This window comes from Schistocerca americana, chromosome 7 (genome assembly GCF_021461395.2).
Source record: "Schistocerca americana isolate TAMUIC-IGC-003095 chromosome 7, iqSchAmer2.1, whole genome shotgun sequence".
Classification (NCBI taxonomy): Eukaryota; Metazoa; Arthropoda; class Insecta; order Orthoptera; family Acrididae; genus Schistocerca; species Schistocerca americana.
The window spans coordinates 221,942,907-221,963,939 of NC_060125.1; the positions used below are offsets into that span (position 1 = coordinate 221,942,907).

General features: G+C 42.6%; 1 protein-coding gene across 1 annotated transcript in view; it reads left to right on the forward strand.

The window, feature by feature from the left end:
- The window catches only part of LOC124622850 (lutropin-choriogonadotropic hormone receptor-like), a 410,889-nt gene that overhangs the window by 287,278 nt on the left and 102,578 nt on the right, over positions 1-21,033 (forward strand). Inside the window, exon 11 of the mRNA XM_047148642.1 lies at positions 6,851-6,922. Within this exon, the coding sequence (XP_047004598.1) occupies positions 6,851-6,922 (72 nt within the window). The remainder of the gene's footprint in view (positions 1-6,850; positions 6,923-21,033) is intronic.

A 21,033-nucleotide genomic window follows, 5' to 3' on the forward strand; every position in this document is an offset into this window, starting at 1 on the left:
TACTGTATCTTAAACGTTTAATAGTTGTCCAGTCAATATTTTACTGGAGAAATGTTACTGCTATATCGAAGGTCTGCCTATTCAGTTAAAAGTAAGCAATTCTGTGTTAGTAATACGAATACGGATGTTGTAAATCTTGGAAGACACCTATTAAATTGGTCGTCAGCTCTTAACAGCCTACTACTGTATCAAAATGGTAATCGTCTACCTAGTGTGGCACATTATCCTGTAGCCATGGCAAGTGGATTACAGAACTTGCGACTCTGTGGCTGACCTTGGAGGAATTGAGAACGAGTGTCGGCAGGTCTACTGCAGCCATTCGTGTACTGTGCTGGGTGTTGCACTGTACTGTTTTATAGTTCATTAATGGCTATACAAGAAAGAGACAGAAAAAGATAGGGTGCACTACTTCAAATGTCCCCCAATATTGTGAAGCAACGACGAAACCACAGCCACATCAAGAAAACAGTATACGACGAATTTACTGTGAAGAACCTAACAATCAAGAAATGCTATGTTTACTAAAGCCACAGTGTTTCCCTTTGCAATTCTGAAATTAATGAAACATGTACCCCAGATTCCTGGAGCGGGCCATGTGGCTCTTCTTGCTCCCCCCCTCGTCCCCTCCACCCTTGCAAAAGCCTATGGGAACGAGTCGGTTTACAGAATATGTATACATGACTGGTTTCAGTGCATGCTGTTCATTTGCAAGTTCGAAAATAGCACACTGCCCCAAATGTAACATTACCAAAAATATTGGTTACGAGTCCTAGTAGCTTATAGCAAGATTATTTTTTCTCCAGGCTATCAGTTCTTAAATAAAAATTCGTCTATGGAAAAGAAGGAATTGTCAAGACGAAATGATTTTAGGTTAACCAAATGAAACTATATGTTTTCAGAGACCTAGTATATATCATAGACGTTTGAGATTTGAGATGGTGCGAAGCCATTGTGCCAGGATGGCGTGTTAGTGCATCTGCCAAGCGAAAAGGGGACAGGGATTCAAATCCCGGCCTTTTTTCAAATTTCCATTCGTCGTTTGCATACATACAACATATGTTTTAGGTTAGATTTAAAACATGTTTTCCCCACCTTTCAGACTTTGATATTGTCAAATGATCAAAGACTTTTGTTGACGCATGCTGAAGTCTTTTCACAATCACTGACAGCTTAAAAAAAGAGTAATAAAGATAATCTCCCTTGTAGTATTGTAGGTATGGACATCGCTATTCTTCTTAAATTGTGATGAGTTATTGATGGCGAATTTTTTGCTGCATTCCTTCCACTCCCTTGCAGTTTTCAACCTACGGCTGCCCCCAGTACCATCGAGGTTATCTCCTGATGTCTTAACTCATGCCCTATCATCTTGTCCATTCTTCCCACATATTCCTTTCCTCACCGATTCTGCGGAGAACCTCTACATTACATACCTCATCAGCCCACCTAATTTCCAATGGACTTCTGTCGCACCACATCTCAAATCCTTCGATTTCCTTCTGTTCCGATTTTCCCACAATCTTTGTTTCAATATATGAGATATTTAGGAGGTCGTGGAATGTATATCAACGAGACGGACTGGCGGCCATAGGAGGAGGAGTACTCATGGCAGCTGACAAAAATATTGTCTCTATTGAGGTCAAATTTGTTCCATTCAGTCCCTTGTTGACCAGTTTGGTGTGGCAGTTGAAGATAGCAAAACGAAAGCTAAAGTTTTAAATTTCACGTTCACGAAATCCTCAACACAAGAGAATTGTACAAGTGCACCGTCATTTGACCATTGGACTGACTCCCATATGAACTACATAGTAATAAGCATCCCTGGCATAGAGAAACAACCGAAGGATTTGAAAGCAAATAAATCATCAGATCCTGATGGAACCCCAGTTCGGCTTTACAAGGAGTACTCTACGGCACTGGCCCCTTACCTCTCTCGCCCAGCACAAAGTCCCAAGACACTGGAAAAAAGCAAAGATGGCTCCAGTATATAAGAAAGGTAAAATAACGGACTCGCAAAATAACAGACCAATATCCCTGACTTCTGTTTGCTGCAGAATCCTTGAACATACTCTCAGTTCCTATAATAAACTTTATTGAGATCGAGAAGCTTATGTCTCTCAATCAGTTTTAGAAAGCACTGCTCGTGTGACGCTCAGCTTGCCCTTTCCCACATGATATACTGCGAATTATGGATGAAGGGCAACAGGCAGCGTCCATATTTCTAGAAGCGGGAAGCGTTTGACACGGTGCACTTTGCAGGCTATTAACGAAAGTACGAGCATATTGAATAAGGTCATAGATATATGAGTGGCCCAGAGACTTCTTAAGGAAGAGAACCCAGTATGTTGTCCTCGGTGACGAATGTTCATCAGAGACAAGGGTATCGTCAAGAGTTCCCCAGGGTTGTGGGGTACCACCGTTGTTGTTCTCTATTAAGGTATCGAAGTTGATTAACTGTTGGAAGATACGAGTTAGACAAAATTTCTGGTTGGTGTGATGAACGATAGCTAGCTCTAAGTGTGGAAAAATGTAAGTTAATCCAGATGAAGAGAAAGAACATACCTGTAATGTTCGGTTACAGTACTACTAGTATCCTCCTTGATACAGTCAAGTCATTTAAATATCTGGGCGTAACGTTGCAAGGCGATATGCAATGGAACGAGCATATGAGGTATGTGTTATGGAAGGCTAATGGTCGACTTCGGTTCGTTAGGAATTTTAGGAAAGAGTTGTTCATCTGTAAGGGAGACCGCATACAGGATGCTAGTGCGACCTATTCTTGAGTATTGCGCGAGTATTTCGGATCCGTACCAGGTCGGACTGAAGGAAGACATCGAAGCAATTCAGAGGCTGACTGCTAGATTTGTTACCAGTAGGTTAGAATAACACGTAAGTGTTACGAAGATGCTTCGGGAACTCAAATGGGAATCCCGGAGGAAAGACAACGTTCTTTTCGAGAGACACCAAACGGCACCCGAAGAGGTCTCGAAGGCCCAAGGGTACCGACTGACCGCCGTGTTATCCCCAGCCCACATGCGTCACTGGATGCAGTAATGAAGGTGTATATGATCAGCGCATCACTATCTCGGTCGTTGTCAGCTTTCATGGCCGGACCAGCTATTTTCCCACCAAGCAGCTCCTGAATTGGCCTTACAAGGGCTGAGTGCAGTCCGCTTGCCAACAGCGCTCAGCATACTGGACAGTCACCCATCCAAGTGTTAGCCAAACCAGGCAGCAGCTAATTACAGTGATCTGACGAGAACCGTTGTTACCAGTGCGGCAAAGCCGTTGGCTTTTCGAGAAAGACTAGTGAGATAATTTAGAGAACCGGCATTTGAAGCTGACTGTCGAACGATTGTACTGCCCCCAACATACATTGTGCATAAGGACAGAGCACATACGTTTCGAGAAATTAGGGCTAATACGGAAGCATATAGACAGATATTTTTCTCTGGATTTATTCGCGAGTGGAATAGGAAAGGAAATGACTGGTAGTGGAACAGGCAACTCTCCGCCATCCGCCGTACGGCGGCCGGGCGCAGCCCCGAATCCTCCTGCGGTCAGAAAAATGGTACCGAATCCTCCGAAGCCCTCAAGGATCTGAAAAACGATGGTACCGAATACCGAATCCTCCCGTTTGAAGCAGGTAGCAGTTCTAAACGTTATGAATACTCCAAGCAGGCAAAGGAAAGCATATGAAGTTACAGTAGAAGATGTAAAAATTTTTCGCGTGTGTTGTGAGTATGTTTAAAAGTTTTATCTTTTATCTTATTGAGAAAAAGCCCAACCGGCACAGCGGAAGCGACAAAGTCCCTCTCAAGGTCACGCGCAAAGCGTGCATAAGTGAATCAATACTTTTTGTTTAAAACATGGGAGGGGTAGGGGAGGGAGATAAGGAACATGGCAGAGATAATTATATTATTGGCTATAATACGACATACAGTGCGTCAGTTTGGGAGAATTCGGTCCTGTTACCTGCTTACCTACCTGGTTTCGGGAGGATTTGGGGCTGCGCCCCAGCGGCCGGCGGAGTGTCGATGTAGATGTACGTATAACGCTGGGCTCCAGACGTACATTCTCAGAAATTTCTTCCTCAAATTAAGGCCTGTGTTTGATGCTAGTAAATTTCTCTTGGCCAGAAATGCCCTTCTTGCCAACGCTAATCAGTTTTTTATGTTGTCCTTGCTCGGTTCGTTATTGGTTACTTTGCTGTGTAGGTAGTAGAAAACCTTAACTTCATCTACTTCGTGAATGTCAGTTTTGATGCTAAGCGCCTCGCTGTTCTCATTTCTGCTACTTCTCATTACTTTCGTCTTTTTTGGGTTTACTCTCAGTCCATATTCTGTGCTCATTAGACTGTTCATTCTATTTAACAAATGCAGTAATTTTTCTTCACTCTCATTCAGTATAGCAATGTCATGAGCGAACCTTGTCACTGATATCTTTTCACCTTGAATTCTAATCCCTCTCTTCAACTATTTTTAATTTCCACCATTGCCTCTTTCGATGTACATACTGAACTGTAGGGCCGAAAGCCTGCTCACCTGTCTTACATCCTTTTCAATCCAAGCACTTCGTTCTTCGTCTTCTACTCTTATTCCTCCCTCTTGGTTCTGGGACACACAGTCTATCGTCCATTTTTCCGTACAGCTTATCCTATATTTTCCTCAGAATTTCGAACATGTTGCAGCATTTTATGTCGTTAAACTCTTTTTCCAGGTCGACAGATCTTATGAACGTGTCTTGCGTTTTCTTCATTATTGCTTCCGTTACCAATCGCAACGTGAAAACTGCCTCTGCGGTGACTTTCCTTTCCTAAGGCCAACCTGATCTTCATCTAACGGATTCCCAACTTATTTTCCGTTATTATGTATATTATTCTTGTCAGCAACTAGGATGCATCGATTATTAAGCTGATTGTGCGATTGTTCTCGGTCTTATCATCCACTGTTGCCATCGAAATTGTGTGTTTTGTGTGTTTTTCCGAAAGTCCGATGGTACGTCACCAGTCTTCACACCAACCTAAGTACTCGCTTTAATGCCACTCCCCCCTTCCCCCATTAATTTAGAAATTACAACGCAATATTATCTTATCCCTTTCGCCTTGTCTGATATAAAGTGCCGGCCGGAGTGGCCGTGCGGTTCTAGGCGCTACAGCCTGGAACCGAGCGACCGCTACGGTGGCAGGTTCGAATCCTGCCTCGGGCATGGATGTGTGTGATGTCATTAGGTTAGTTAGGTTTAATTAGTTCTAAGTTCTAGGCGACTGATGACCTCAGAAGTTAAGTCGCATAGTCCTTAGAGCCATTTGAACCATTTTGATATAAAGTCTTTCAACGTTATATCAAATTATAATTCCAATACTGAAAGCCCCATCTCTTCCCTTTCATCAGGTAAGTCCTCCCCTTCATAGAGGCCTTCAATGTACTCTTTCCACTCTTTCCGCTCTCTATATCTAATAGTGCAATTTTCATTGCACTCTTAATGTTATCTCCCTTGCTTTTAACTTTAACGAAGGTTGTTTCGATTTTTCTGTATGCTGAGTCAGTATTTTTGATAATCATTTCTTTTGCGGTTTCTAAACATGTTTTCATGTAGCCATTTCGCCTGAACATCCCTGCTCTTCCTATTTCATTCCTAAGTGACTTGCATATCTGTATTCTTGAACTTCCCGGAATATTTTTGTGCTTCCTTATTTCGCCTATCAAATGAAGTATTTCGTCTGTTCAGTGGTTTTCTCGCAATTACCTTCCTTGTACGTGTGTTTTTCTTTCCAGCTTCTGTGACTGTTCAGATTCTAGATGTCCATCCCACTTAAACTGAACTTCTTACTCAGCTGCTCATTACTGCAGTGTCTATTGTCTCAGAGAACTTCAAATGTGTCTCTTCATTCCTTAGTACTTCCATACCCCACTTCTTTTCCCACTGAATATTCCTGACTGGTCTCTTAATCTTCAGCCTGCTTTTCATCATTATCAAATTGTGATCTGAATATATGTCCGCTCCTGGGTACGCGTTAGAATCCAATATTTGATTTCGGAATCTCTGTCTGACTATAATGTAATGAAACTTAAATATTCCTGTATCTCCCGGCGTCTTCCAAGTACATCTCCTCATCTTGCGGTTCGCTCTTACTATTTATTGCAGAACTCAATCAGTCTTTCTCTTCTCTTATTCCTACTAACAAACCCATATTCTCCGGTAGCCCTTTATTCCAGTCCTTCTACTACAACCGCATTTCAATCCTTCACGACTGTGGGATTTTCATCTCCCTTTACATACTGAAATGGACTTTCAATATCTTCATGTCTGTTCTATATCTGTTCCTCTTCTGTTTGCGATGTCGACATGAATACCTGAACTGTTTTGTCCGGTGTTGGTTTGCTGTTAATCCTGATGTGCGTGTGTGTGTTTGTTTGTTTGTGTGTGTGTGTGTGTGTGTGTGTGTGTGTGTGTGTGTGTGTGTGTGTGTGTGTGTGTGTGTGTGTGGTGTGCGTGAGCGTGTGCGTACGTTTGCAGTAATAGTTTGATTTGCATTTTAATAACCATTCGACTTCAGGTTTTGAGGGCACAACTGTCCTTTTCGACTCACTTTCGGCTGATCTGACGTGTGGGTCCAGTGAGCTCAGACAGCCCGGAGCTATTCGTGTCCACGGAAACGATGTGGAGCAGGTTTAGAAACGGGGGGCCTATTATTAGGCAGGGCAGATAAGGATAAATAGCAGGGGCCGGGCCAAAGTGAGGCGTGTAACGCAACAGCAGGGCCCAAGTGTGCCGCGCTGGCGCAACACCCGACAGCTACCTGCTGTCTGCTGCCTGCCGTCACACCTGACGCTGAGCTCTCTGTTCACAGGGACCTCGAGGACAACCGCATCACCGACATCCATCCGGAGGCCTTTCTGCCGTTCACGCAGCTCGAGGACCTGTGAGTACCGTTCATTGTCAGCTACTTCCTCCTGCCCATGAGAAATGGTTTGTGGTCCTTTAAGCTCTCTGCTCAACTGATAGTAAGCTACAAACTGATGCACAAAGTATTTTTATGATTACAGTCGTTCTCGGCGTTGGCCACACATTGGCCATGTTCAGTGTCTACGATAGTCTACTTGATGGTCTTCAAATACTTAAAAATTTTAACAGTACCGCTTCCAAGTGACCTAAAGAACAATCGAAATATATGTTGTTCACATGACATATGCGGACTTACAAGTTGTCGAAATAGCGTCTGACAGAAAGACTTACACGTGGCAGCCTAAAAACCTCGACGAATTCTCCTGGCTAGTGAAGCCGTATGATCATTTCATGGTACATTGGTGAGCCGGCCCGGCTTCGCACGTATAGCTTTGTCTATATACGGCCAGACGACTTCTATGACGTAGCGTATTTTGTTTGGCGGGCACGTATAATGTTCAAACGTTAAGTAAGACAATATCATCAATTTCATATAACTTACGAGATGCAAGCGGCGCACACCATGACAGTTATCTCAAGGTACGAATGTTACTATCCCATATATAATTAACGTTTGGAATGACATGCCATAGCAATGATCTGGGGAAATTGCGATGTAAGTAATATATTTGCAATCAAAGTAAATATTGGATGCGTATCATGTGTAAATGTGTGTGTGTGTGTGTGTGTGTGTGTGTGTGTGTGTGTGTGTGTGTGTGCGCGCGCGCGTGTTTGTGTGTGTGTGTGTGTGTGTGTGTGTGTGTGTGTGTGTGTGTGTGTGGCAGACGCAAAGAATCGTGTCTACTTCTATGTTTGAAGGTAGAAAGCTGAAAGTTGAGTCATCTACTGCGCTGAAGAAAGAACGAACTGTATATAAACAATCTAAATTTGCTGAAGTACTTTTTCGGTAAACGTTTTACTTCAAGCATAAAAAAAACATCATACATTTTGGATTCACATATGTTTTTGCTATGGAGTTCTGCTCAAATGATTGCAGGAAAACTATTGGTTACAAGTATTTCATTATACAAATATTCTTAGTCTCATATCATATCCTGATGATTGCTCATATTTAGCGCGAACTTCAAAGTTGAGTGACTCATTCACTGTCCATTGTTCAAAGAATTTGCAGTGAATTAAGAGTGCGAACTGCGTCTGACAATGCGAAGAAGCAGAAATTTGCACTCTGACACTGTCATCCATTTCGAAATGCTTCCCTCAACCATCTATACAAGTATTTCGAAATATCATCTATTCGTTCGTAAGAAACTTCCGAATTCCATACAAGAAATCGTGTCCATGCCATTCCAATCTTTAAAAGGCCTAAATCTCTTTCTCGCCAGCAGAGATTCGTTTATCAGACTTCTGTATAATATGAAAATGTCCAAACAAATAATATCTTTTGACTCAACACGCGTCTATGTCTCAAGCAAACCAGAAAGCTGAGTCATTTACTGCGGTGCTGCAAAACTTCCTTTATACAAACGAAATAAAGGTGCATCCCATGCTGCGTTTTACTTTACGCGTAAATATTTGAAAACCAAAGCGTATTTCTTTGCTGCGCCGTTGTTCTGAAACGACTGCAAGCAATTAGATGTCACTTAGGCGATTTTTTATGTCCCTAGCCAATTATCCAACTGGATAAAAGGGGGTCTACAGTGCAACGTGGAATACGACCGACGTTTCATTGTTGTCGACTCCACTCTTCATTGAGAGGTGAATGCGAAGTTAAAAGGCAGAGTGAAGTAAAGTTACCTAATAAGAACTCGATCCGACAAACTTTCGGTGTTAAGCCAAACGCTCTGCTACTAATCCATCTCGCCAGACAAGAGTTTGGTCACCCTTTCTGCTATCTAAAAGCGCTGCAGCTCTTCCGAGTCAAGCAGCTGTTCATTAGGTGGCAGTGGCATCGTTTTCATAACTTAATTGTAGTCCATCATAGTGCAGACAGTTTGTACGAAATATTTATAAATTACATATATAAACCTCCCTCCTGAATCAGCGTACCTATCAGTAAAAACCGGATCAGAACCGCTACAGCTATTTCTGAGATTAGCCTGCACACAGAGACGGAGGCAAGGAAGCAACTTGATTTTGTATCTATAGTGAAGAGGACTGGAGAGGAGAGGAGAGGTATATGTATGATACGTGCACTAGGAGAACAAACCGATCATCACGACGGATGTTGCCGTACGAAAGCGCATTGAAAAGCAAGAAATAATACAGGTTGCTAAGTATTAATAAGGAATACATGTCCGAAAGTGAGCTGTTTGCATGTAAAATAAGTTTCATGATCGGATCGCTTTCAAATCTCCTAAGCTCTCGTTTCCCTGTGTACAAGAAGGGTAAAAGAACGGACCCTCGAAATTAGAAAACACTATCCCTAACTTCGGTTTGTTGCAGAATTCTTGAACATAATTTCCGTTTGAATATAATAAACTTTATTGAGACTGAGAAGCTTGTGTGTACGAATCATCATGGTTTTAGAAAGCATTGCTCGTGCGAAACACAGCTTGCCTTTTTCTCATATGATACAGTGTGAACTAAAGATGAAGAGCACAGCAGATTCCATATTTGTAGATATCCGGAAAGCATTTGACACGATGGCTCATTGCAGGCTATTAACAAAGGTACGAGAGTATGGAATAAGTTCACAAATATGTGTCTGGTTCAAATGGCTCTGAGCACTATGGGACTTAACATCTGAGGTCATCAGTCCCCTAGAACTTAGAACGACTTAAACCGAACTAACCTAAGGACATCACACACATCCATGCCCGAGGCAGTATTCGAACCTGCGACCGTAGCGGTCGCGCGGTTCCAGACTGTAGCGCCTAGAACCGCTCGGCCACCTCGGCCGGCAAATATGTGTCTGACTCGAAGACTTCTTAAGTAACAGAACCCAGTATATTGTTCTCTAGGCGAGCCATCATCAGAGACAAGGGCATCGTCAGGAGTGCCCCAGGAAAGTGTGATAGGACTGCTGCTGCTCACTACATACGAGGGTTGGAACTTTAATAGTGGCAACTATTTATTTACAGCTCGTACAAAATAGATACGTGTTTCAAAGTTTTACTGACCTACAAAGTAGTCACCAGCATTGTGTATAACACGTTGTCAGCGATGTGGAAGTCGTAGGATACTCTTAGCAGTGCCAGTTGTATTCACAGTTACGGCGGCGCGGTGCATTTCCCGACGAATTTGTAGCAGTTCTGAAGCGAGTGCTGTGAAGTATTTCCTTCAGTTTAGAAATCGAGTTGAACTCACGAGGGCTTAAGTCAGGAGAGTGCAGTAGGTGATAAGCACTTAGCAGCCCCATCAGTCAAACAAATCAGCAACAGCTTGCACTGTACGTGCTTGAGCATTGTCCTGCAAAATGACGGTGAGGTTCTGGAGAAAGTGACATTGCTTCTGTCTCTATGCTGTTTATTTTTGGAACACAACCTACGACAAGCTTAGAGTCAGAAGTGATGACACTTTCTGCAGGACCTGGCCATGATTCTGCAGGACAATGCTCAAGCACGAACAGTGCAAGCTGTTGCTGATTTGTTTGGCTGATGGGGCTGCTAAGTGCTATACGACCTACTGCACTCCCCTGACTTGAGCCCTTTCTAAACTGAAGGAAACACTTCACGGCATTCGCTTCAGAACTGCTACAAATTTGTTGGGAAGTACACCGCGCCGCTCGAACTGTCAACACAACTGGCACTGTTAAGTGTATCCTACGACTTCCACATCGCTGGCAACGTGTTATACACAATGCTGGTGACTACTTTGAAGGTCAGTAAAACTTTGAAATATGTATTTATTTTGTACGAAATGTAAACAAATAGTTGCCACTATTAAAGTTCCAACACTCTTACATAAACCGTTTGGCGGACGTTGTGGACAGCAGTCTGCAGTTGTTTGTTGACGATGCTGAGTTGTTCGGTAAGGTGTCGAAGTTGAATGACTGCACGATACAAGATGGCTTAGAGAAAATTCCTACTGTGTGTGACGAGTGGCAGCGAGCTCTAAATGTTGGAAAATATAAGTTAATACGAATGAGTAGGCGAAACAAACCTGTAATGTTCGGATACAGGATTAATTATGTACTGCTTGACACAGTCAGGTCGTTTGAATATTGGGCGTAACGTTGCGAAGTGATATGAAACACACCGATCATGTGAGTACTGTGGTAGAGAAGACGAACGGTCGACTTCGGTTTACTGGGAGAATTTTAGAAAAATGTGGTTCACCAGTAAAGGAGACCGCATATAGGAATTGATGCGACCTATTCTTGAGTACTGGTCGAGTGTTTGGGATCCGTACCAGGTCGGATTGAAGGAGGACACCTAAGCAATTCAGAAGCGGACTGCTAGATTTGTTACCAGTATGTTAGAGCAACACGTAAGTGCTACGAAGATGCTTCGGGAACTGAAATGGAAATCCTTAGTGGGAAGACGAGGCTCTTTTCAAGGAACACGATTGAGAAAATTTAGAGAACTGGCATTTGAAACTGAGTGCCGAATGATTGTACTGCCGCAAACATACATTGCGCGTAAGGACCACGAAGACGAGAAATTGGAGCTCATACAGAGGCATAGAGACAATCGTTCTTCCCTCGCTCTATTTGGCTGTGGAACAGGAAGGGCAGTGACTGGTAGATGTACAGAGTACTCTATACTACGGAGCGTACGGTGCATCGATGAGTATCTATGTAGACGCAGACCGTTATCTCTGGCCCGTGCTCTGTAGGAGACCGTGGCATGGAAAATGTTTCTGTTCTACGTGGCGCTTGTAGCCCTCTTCGAAGTAGCGAGTGCGTTGCGCCCGTAGAGCAACAAAATCAACCATCCAAGTTGGGAACGTAATATATGTGACGTTGTAAATACACCAGGAACTGAACACGCTGCTTCTTCTAAGTTTGTGTATGAAAGTGATCCTGTCCACAAATTCATTTTATAACTTGTCATTTTTGGACATGTGTTGCTTATCTAAACTTTATCTGTATATAACAACAGAGAAAATTCGCCTGACGTTAAGTTTCATCTATACAGCGTGTCGTTTCTAAGAGTCGTCAGGCGCATTTTCTGTGATGTTTCGGCAGGTATTTGCAATTTAATTTTTGTTTATGTAGCTGGAAATGGCCCAAACAAATACACGTTCCATGCGACGACGAGTGTCAATGGAAATCTTCGATTTGTTTTCAGTTTACAAATAAAAAAAAATTAAACGGTGTTTTACGTGTCCGTTCGCTAGAGCGGTCCCAAATGAGACTAGATCGATATTCATTTTATCGATATGCATTAATAAGAACAGTAAAACACAAAGAATAACGAGTACTCCGGCAGCGATTGAATATCCCGCCCTGTCCCACGCTGTCTGCCTGATCGTTCTTCGTGTTTTGCTGTTCATCTTAACACATACAGAAAAAAACGAATATCAATTCTGATCCGTGAGCACTCTATCGAATGGACACTAAGAATTTTGTTCGTAACGGGGAAACAAACCGTTCGTTTCCTTTCGCTCTAGGCGTTGCATGAAAGACATGATAAACAGTATTTCTTTCGGGTGACGCCAGCAACAGTTTGCAAAAACTAGGTTGCTAATGTCGATAGAAACACCAGAGAATATGCGCCTGACGACTGTTAGGAGATGAGGGAGAAAGCAACAAATATGTTGCGTTAGGGAACCAAGTGTCGTAAATTCTTATTGACTGAGTACGGAGTATCCGCGAGGTCAATTTGTGGTTCAGAATAAAGAGAAGAGAAAGAGAGAGAGAGAGAGAGAGAGAGAGAGAGAGAGAGAGAGAGAGAGAGAGAGAGAGAGAATTTCGAAAATTAGATACAGATGCAAGCCTGGTGGAAGAGGAGAGAATTTAATAAAATCTTTAAAAATTAATTTCGTTCAAATTTTTCTATATACATGTTTTTCAGAAGTATTTTTCAGATTGTGCTTTGATGTGTAGAAGACGTGCGTATCTAGCGCAAGAACTCTGCTTTTATAATTCACTGGTTTTTGGTTTGCGATTTAGTATGGCAACATATTTCGTGTTGACACGCCGGACTACGCGCTTCAGTCCGGATCCACGCTGCTGCTACGGTCACAGGTTCGAATCCTGTTCTGAGGTTACTTAGGTTTAAGTAGTTCTAAGTTCTAGAGTACTGATGACCTCAGATGTTAAGTCCCATAGTGCTTAGAGCCATTTGAACCATTCTTTTGTAAGGGACAGTCAAACGAAAACGAGATAGATGGGGAAAAAAATAAGTAAGTTTATTATTTCAAAATTAATCACCGTAACTGTTAGTACAATTATCGCATTGTGAGACAAGGCGGTCAATGTCTTCATGGAAAAATGTTTGCAGCTGCTTGCTGAACCATGATTGTACCCAGTCTTTCGCTTCTTCATCCGAAGCATCCAGAAGCTTTCTACAGAGTACTCGAAACAACAGGCAAATTCGTTTTCTGGAACACGACACCACAATTAACGCACAGCAGTACGATGACACATTACAAAAATTGAAACGCACCATCACATCCAAACGCCAAAGAATGTTGACAGACGCCGCCAATCTGTTGCGCACATGTTGTCAGAGTTGTTTCGACTACGCTGAAGACGCTGGAAGCTCTTACGCATCTGCCATACAGTTCGATCTCTCCCAGTGTGATTTCCATACTTTTGAAGGCCTAAACGAAAAGATTCGTGGCCATCAAGTTGGTTCGGACGAAGAAGTGTACGCGTTGGTACAATCATGCTTCCGTAGGGAATCGCAAAAAATTTCCTGCGGAGGCTTTGGCTGTCTTGTCTCAGTGTGGCGTAGGTGTATTGACATTTAAGGCGATTACTTTTGAAATAATGAACACTTCACTTACATTTTTCAAATCTGTCTCGTGTTCATTTGACTGCCACTTATATGTGTTGTGGACGACTTTGGGGTAACATGCGTAATTTCGTCTGTGGTCATAGGCTAATTTTTTGCTCTATTACATCATATACAGCATCACATGCACTCTGTACACACTGGTACCGATACTTTGTAAACACTTCAGTGTGGTGATGCTATTGTTGTTTTTGTTGGTGATGGTTGTGATGGCTGTGGCAATGACGATGATGATGATGATGATGATGATGTTGATGATGACGTCGAAGACGACGACGACGACGGCAAAGACGTATTTGTGCTTCGTTCTTCACTCCATTTACCTAATTTGTTTCACCAGATGTGCCTTCCTTCGAGTCTTGTTTCCCCTTCCAAAATCCACACCCTGTCTCTCTATAATGTCGGCCGTTCTGACGGAGCGGTTCAAGGCGCTTCAGTCCCGAACCGCGCTGCTGCTACGGTCGTAGGTTCGAATCCTGCCTCGGGCATGGATGTGCGTGATGTCCTTAGGTTTAAGTAGTTCTAAATCTAGGGGACTGATGACCTCAGATGTTAAGTCCCATAATGCCTAGAGCCATTTGGACCATTTTCTCTCTCTCAAAAAAAAAAAAAAAAAAAAAAAAAAAAAAGCACCTACACACACAAAACCTGTCTTCCGTGTTTATTGATTCAGTAGAGTAGGCACGTCCAGTATCGTGAAGACGAGTGTACCTACGCAAGTCAGCATAGGCTCTTGGATAAGACGACTAACCCGAACCATGGGAATGATAAAAGTTCTAGAATTCAGACAAGGTCCAGTATACAGTTTTAATTTACCAATGGGGTGGTGGGGACTTTATTTGGTGCACGCTCCACAGCAGAGTGAAGATATATATATATATATATATATATATATATATATATATATATATATATATATATATATATACTACGATCGTAATTGTTCTTTCGGACATGTCCGAAAGACAGTGCCCGAACTCTTACGGGAATCGGCAACGCGCCGCGAGTAATGAGTATAATGGGTGGGGGCAATACGAATGTAGTGCGGGACAACGTGTTGAGAATGTGGGTTTCGCGGGAGGCGTGCCAGAGATAAATCCCTGCAGTCACGCTATCCTCTGTGTCCTCGGTGGCTCAGATGGATAGAGTGTCTGCCCTGTTAGCACGAGATCCCGGGTTCGAGTCCTGGTCGGGACACACATTTTCGTCTGTCCCCGTTGACGTATGTGAACACCTGTAAGCAGCTAAGGGTGTTCATTTCATTGTAATTTCGTACAGTGGTGCAGATGGCCGTGAATGGAGATCAGCAACGCTGTAGAAATGTTTATGGGGAGCAAACCCAATGCAATTGGCTAGGGTAGCTGTACACACACGCCTGTATTATTGACAGCTGTTGGCGCTTCCGTGACAGGACGTCCACCTCGGCCAACCGGCTGCATTCTGTAGCGACGTGCCGCGCTTCCACATAGGGTCACGTACGGTGTTCCGTGCAAGCAATGCGACCGTGCCGGCTGCGACAAAACAAAATACGATATCCAGCGGATGGCTGCAATATCCGCGGCAGAGCTCCGTTCAGCTGCAGCTGCGAAATACGATCACGTTCTTCATTACAGCCAAGCCGCTACTGGCGGAATACCAACGATGCAAGTGTTCCGAAATTAGCCGCTACGGCAAAAATCACCTGCAGACTCTGCATCGCTGCGTTGAACTGGTCCGGGCTGGTCTGGCAATGTACTTACCTTACCTATGTCGTTATAGCTTAGCGTTATTATTCGTAAAACGTACTTGTGGAATAGGAACTGGAACTGAGCCGTTACTCAAACCAATTACAAGCTAGATCTGACTGTAATTTAATGTATTTGTAGATACAGCATAGCACATAGCTAAGATATTGATGTAAGGTTAAGGAAAACAGTCGTGGACACGAAGCCAATGAAAAAAGAAATAGTATATGGAGAAACATGCAAAAGATGAAAATGAAGAAACAAGACCACTGAAGACATAATACAGTTTAGATTTTCGTGACATTTATCAATGACGCAATGGCCCATAGTGTATCTGCTTTTGTTACAAGAGAAGAGAAAGAAACCCCTAGTTTTCCATTCATAACGCAGATGTACCTGCAATCGGCATAAATGTGACAAACATTCTACGACGTGGGAGGTTTCCAAACTTTTGGACCAACCCCCCGCCGCCCCCCCCCTCCATCTACCCATCTACCACAACCTCCTCCCGTGAGGTTCTCCTGATTTATTTAACTGGCTCTTGACTCTAGCCGTTTGGTCAGGAAATGTATTTAAAGAAGTAATTTTATAATTTACAAGGAACACGAGTACTTTAAATTAAACTAATACCAGTTAAACATCATGATAAACACCTTCGAACAAAATAGGTGAAGTCAAGTAATTATTACATTTCACTGATTACAATTTCAGAACAGTTAGAGGCGTTGTAGACACTCCTCCGCATAAATCATTTCGAAATTTCTTGTTCATACGATCTGGCATGGAGGTAGTGCCGGAAGACAGCTATTCATGCAGCGGCATAAAGGGTATACAACTCCATAGTATCCCTCTTGTTCACCGTGATTGTCTGCTTCGTAACTTCTCAGGACGGATTCTGAACGGCGGGGCAAGACGTTTTTCTTTTAAATCTTTATTTATTCCTCGTATATATATATATATATATATATATATATGTGTGTGTGTGTGTGTGTGTGTGTGTGTGTGTGTCTTTCCACGTTACAAAATTTTTAAATCTTATTTCTTTTATTTTTTCAACTCAGATTGCATTAGAATACTCAGTAAGTGTGTCAGATTGAGGAAAGTGCATTCTTAAACTTTCGTGTAACACAGGCTGCGGTTGTAAAATAGTGCCAAACTTTAATGTTTCCAACCCTATTTTCTCAAAATAGTTGTATTAGAATTTTCGTCGCGGCAAGACATAAATAAATGAACGTTTCAAAATGAAACCGAGTAATGTTCTTTGAAAAAATAATAATAAATTTTCTTCTTTAAATATTACCTTTTCACCTTTTCAATGAAATAGTCAGCAACTGGAAGTAAGGTTCAGGGAAAAGTGACAATAATTTTGAGACACAAACAGAGTAAAACTGGCAGAGAAGTATGTACACTGTTTCATAGTGAATACACACTAAAATTTTAGTGGTATGGTCACCCTTGAATTCAAAGCACAGTTACCAGAGAAGAATAGTTTTTAAGAACAAAGGAATTACGGAAATTGGCTGCGAATGGGCATTGGTTTAAATCAATGGGTAAACTTGAAAATTTGAACTGGACCGAGATTCGAACTCTAGTCACCTTCTTACTAAGCCATAAACACTGACCATTGCACCATCCAAGCACAATAGTCGTCACACTTGGTCGGATTACCGTAGCACGCCTCCCCTCGGACCCATATTCTCAGCTTAGGGAGACACTGTTAATTTAGTGCCCATTTCCCCATTATCTTCATTAGTCGCGGCATTTCGCCGATTCGCCTAAGAGTACGAGCCTGGGGTGCATCTTCACTGAAGAGATCATTGGTCGTTATATATATATATCACTAGAATGTTAATGTGTATTCACTATGAAACAGTGTACATACTTCTCTGCCAGTTTTATTTTGTTTGTGTCTCAAAATTATTGTCACTTTTCCCTGAATCTTACATCCAGTTGTTGAGAAGATGGAATAATTGCAGAACTATGGAAACCAAATGATGAAAGATTAACAGGAAAAATTCACAAAATCATATTAAACATTTGGGAAACAGAACAGATCCCATCTGAATGGAAATGCGCACTCATCCATCCACTCCACAAAAAGGGGGACAAAACTGAACCAAATAATTACGGGGGTATCTCACTCGTACCGGTCACATATAAAATCCTATCAAAAGTCCTCATGAATAGATTACAAGAACAAGCTGACCCACAAATAGGAGAATACCAGGCTGGTTTTCGCAAGGGACGATCATGCGTAGAGCAGATCTGGAATTTGAAAATGATTCTCCAGATGAGAAACACCCGAAACACTTTTGTAGATTTTAAAAAGGCCTACGACTCAATAGACAAAGTAGCGCTGTGCAAGACGCTGGAAGAATTCAGCATTGACAGAAAGACAAGAGCAATCATTCGGGAAACATTAACTGACACAGTCTCCAAGGTTAAATTTATGGGTGATATCTCGGAACCATTTGAAATCCAAACTGGAGTGCGACAGGGTGATGGACTTTCACCATTACTCTTTAATATCATTCTTAAAAAAATTATCAGGACATGGGAAAAAGAAGTCAAAGGAATCCAAATTGGCATTAGAAAAGATAATAGATTCAATGTGAAGTGTTTAGCTTTTGCGGATGACCTTGCAATCTTCACAAATAATAGAAAAGAAGCCACTAACGCCATAGAGAAGTTACACGAAATTGCACAAAGAACTGACCTGCAAATCTCATATGAGAAAACCCAGCACATAGAAGAAGTGCCACAAGACAAATTGCCTATTGTGACAACCCATGGGAAAATCGTACAAGTCCCACATTCTAAGTACCTGGGAGAAATCATCCAGCCATCAGGGATCAACTTAAACGCCAATGAGGAAAGAATAAAAATAAAAAAAAAACTACAGAAAGCATATAAACTCAAGTGGGACTATTATAACAAAAAGTCCATATCCATTAACGCAAAATTGAGGCACTACAACACCGTCGTACTTCCGGAGGCATTGTGTGCATCTGAAACAACACAAATAGATGGGCAAACTAAAATCAAAGAAATAGAGAAACAAGAAAGGAAAATTCTCAGGAAAATTTTTGGCCCGATACAAGAGCAAGGAATCTGGAAGAAGAGACCAACATCAGAATTATATAAATACACAGACAAGATTACGGATACAATAAGGAAAAGAAGAATGCAATTCTACGGAAATATCCACAGGATGAATGAAAACAGAATTTCAAAGCGAATTCTTAAAGTCATCAACTCAGGCAGGGGAAAAACAAAATTGATAAAAGAAGTTGAAGAGGACCTCAGACAAGCACACATAACAGTAAACGATTCAGAAAATAGAACTGAATTCAGGAACATCATCAAAAAACATAAATTTGACACCACAACACAGAAGAGACCTGGATGCAAATGGACAGCGGAGCGAAAGAAACAACACAGTGAACACATGAAGAAAATTTGGGCTCAGAAGAAACTTAAACAATCATCATAAAGGAAGTCAAGTTCAAACGCTCTCTTAAATTGGAATAATCGAAAATGAACATTGAAATTGCTACACCACGAAGATGACGTGCTACAAACGCGACATTTAGCCGACAGGAAGAAGATGCATTGATATGCAAATGATTAGCTTTTCCGAGCATTCACACAAGGTTGGCGACGGTGGCGACACCTACAACGTGCTGACATGAGGAAAGTTTCCAGCCGATTTCTCATACGCAGCCGGCCGATGGTTACCAAGCGGTTCTAGGCGCTTCAGTCTGAAACCGCGCGACCGCTATGGTCTCAGGTTCGAATCCTGCCTCGGGAATGGATGTATGTGATGTCCTTAGGTTAGTTAGGTTTAAGTAGTTCTAAGTTCTAGGGGACTGATGACCTGAGATGTTAAGTCCCATAGTGCTCAGAGCCATTTCTCATACACAAACAGCAGTTGACCGGCGTTGCCTGGTGAAACGTTGTTGTGATGCCTCGTGTAAGGAGGAGAAATGCGTACCATCACGTTTCCGACTTTGATAAAGGTCGGATTGTAGCCTGTCACGATTGCGGTTTATCGTATCGCGACATTGCTGCTCGCGTTGGTCGAGAACCAATGACTGTTAGTAGAATATGAAATCGGTGGGTTCAGGAGGGTAATACAGAACGCCGTGCTGGATCCCATCGCCCACGTATCACTAGCAGTCGAGGTAACAGGCGTCTTATCCGCATGGCTGTAACGGATCGTGCAGCCACGTCTCGATCCCTGAGTCAACAGATGGTGACGTTTACAAGACAACAACCATCTGCACGAACAGTTCTACGACGTTTGCAGCAGCATGGACTACCAGCTCGGAGACCATGGCTGCGGTTACCTCTGACGCTGCATCACAGACACGAGCGCCTGCGATGGTGTACTCAACGACGAACCTGGGTGCAAGAATGGCAAAAAATCATGTTTTCGGATGAATCCAGTTTCTGTTTACAGCATCATGATGGTCGCATCCGTGTCTGGCGACATCGCGGTGAACGCACATTGGAAGCGTGTATTCGTTATCGCCATACTGGCGTATCGCCCGGCCTGATGGTATGGGGTGCCATTGGCTATGTGTTTCGGCCACCTCTCGTTCGCATTGACGGCACTTTGAACAGTGGACGTTACATTTCAGATGTGTTACGACCCGTGGCTCTACCCTTCATTCGATCACTACGAAACCCTACATTTCAGCAGGATAATGCACAACCGCATGTTGAGGTTATGTACGGACCTTTCTGGATACAGAAAATATTCGACTGCCGCCCTGGCGAGCACATTCTGCAGATCTCTCACCAATTGAAAACTTCTGGTCAATGGTAGCCGAGCAACTGGCTCGTCACAATACTCCTGTCACTACTTTTGATGAACTGTGGTATCGTGTTGAAGCTGCATGGGCAGCTGTACCTGTACAGCTCTGTTTGACTCAATGCCCAGGCGTATCAAGGCCGTTATTACGCCCTGAGGTGAAAATGTTATCACATGTCAGTTCTAGTATAATATATTTGTCCAATGAATACCCGTTTATCATCTGCATTTCTTCTTGGTGTAGCAATTTTAATGGCCTGTAGTATATATATATATATAACATGGCTGTGCAGAACAGGCGCGACCGTTATAATAATACTCTTCCATGTACTCTTCCATGGACTTCCACGCAAATGCACCCATTTTAGTTACAAATATAGCAAGCAAAGCCCAGCTACCCAGTGGCTGCCGTCTATACCGAAATGCAGGTCAAAATAAGTAAGCAAAATTGCCTCAGAATGTTCTCACATTAAATTGGAGGAACGCGCCCTGGGCATTGTATGAGAGGAGCAGCGATTATAGTTCCGGCACTTAGCTAACATGTCAGCCTCGATGAGTATGGGCTGCGATGTTGATGAATATCTATTACATGACATCATCATCATCATCATCAGTTTTTCGTTGTGTTAGCAGCTTCATGCGCGTCTGCATTTCTGCCGGTCCATCGTTTCCTTCTCCATCCTGC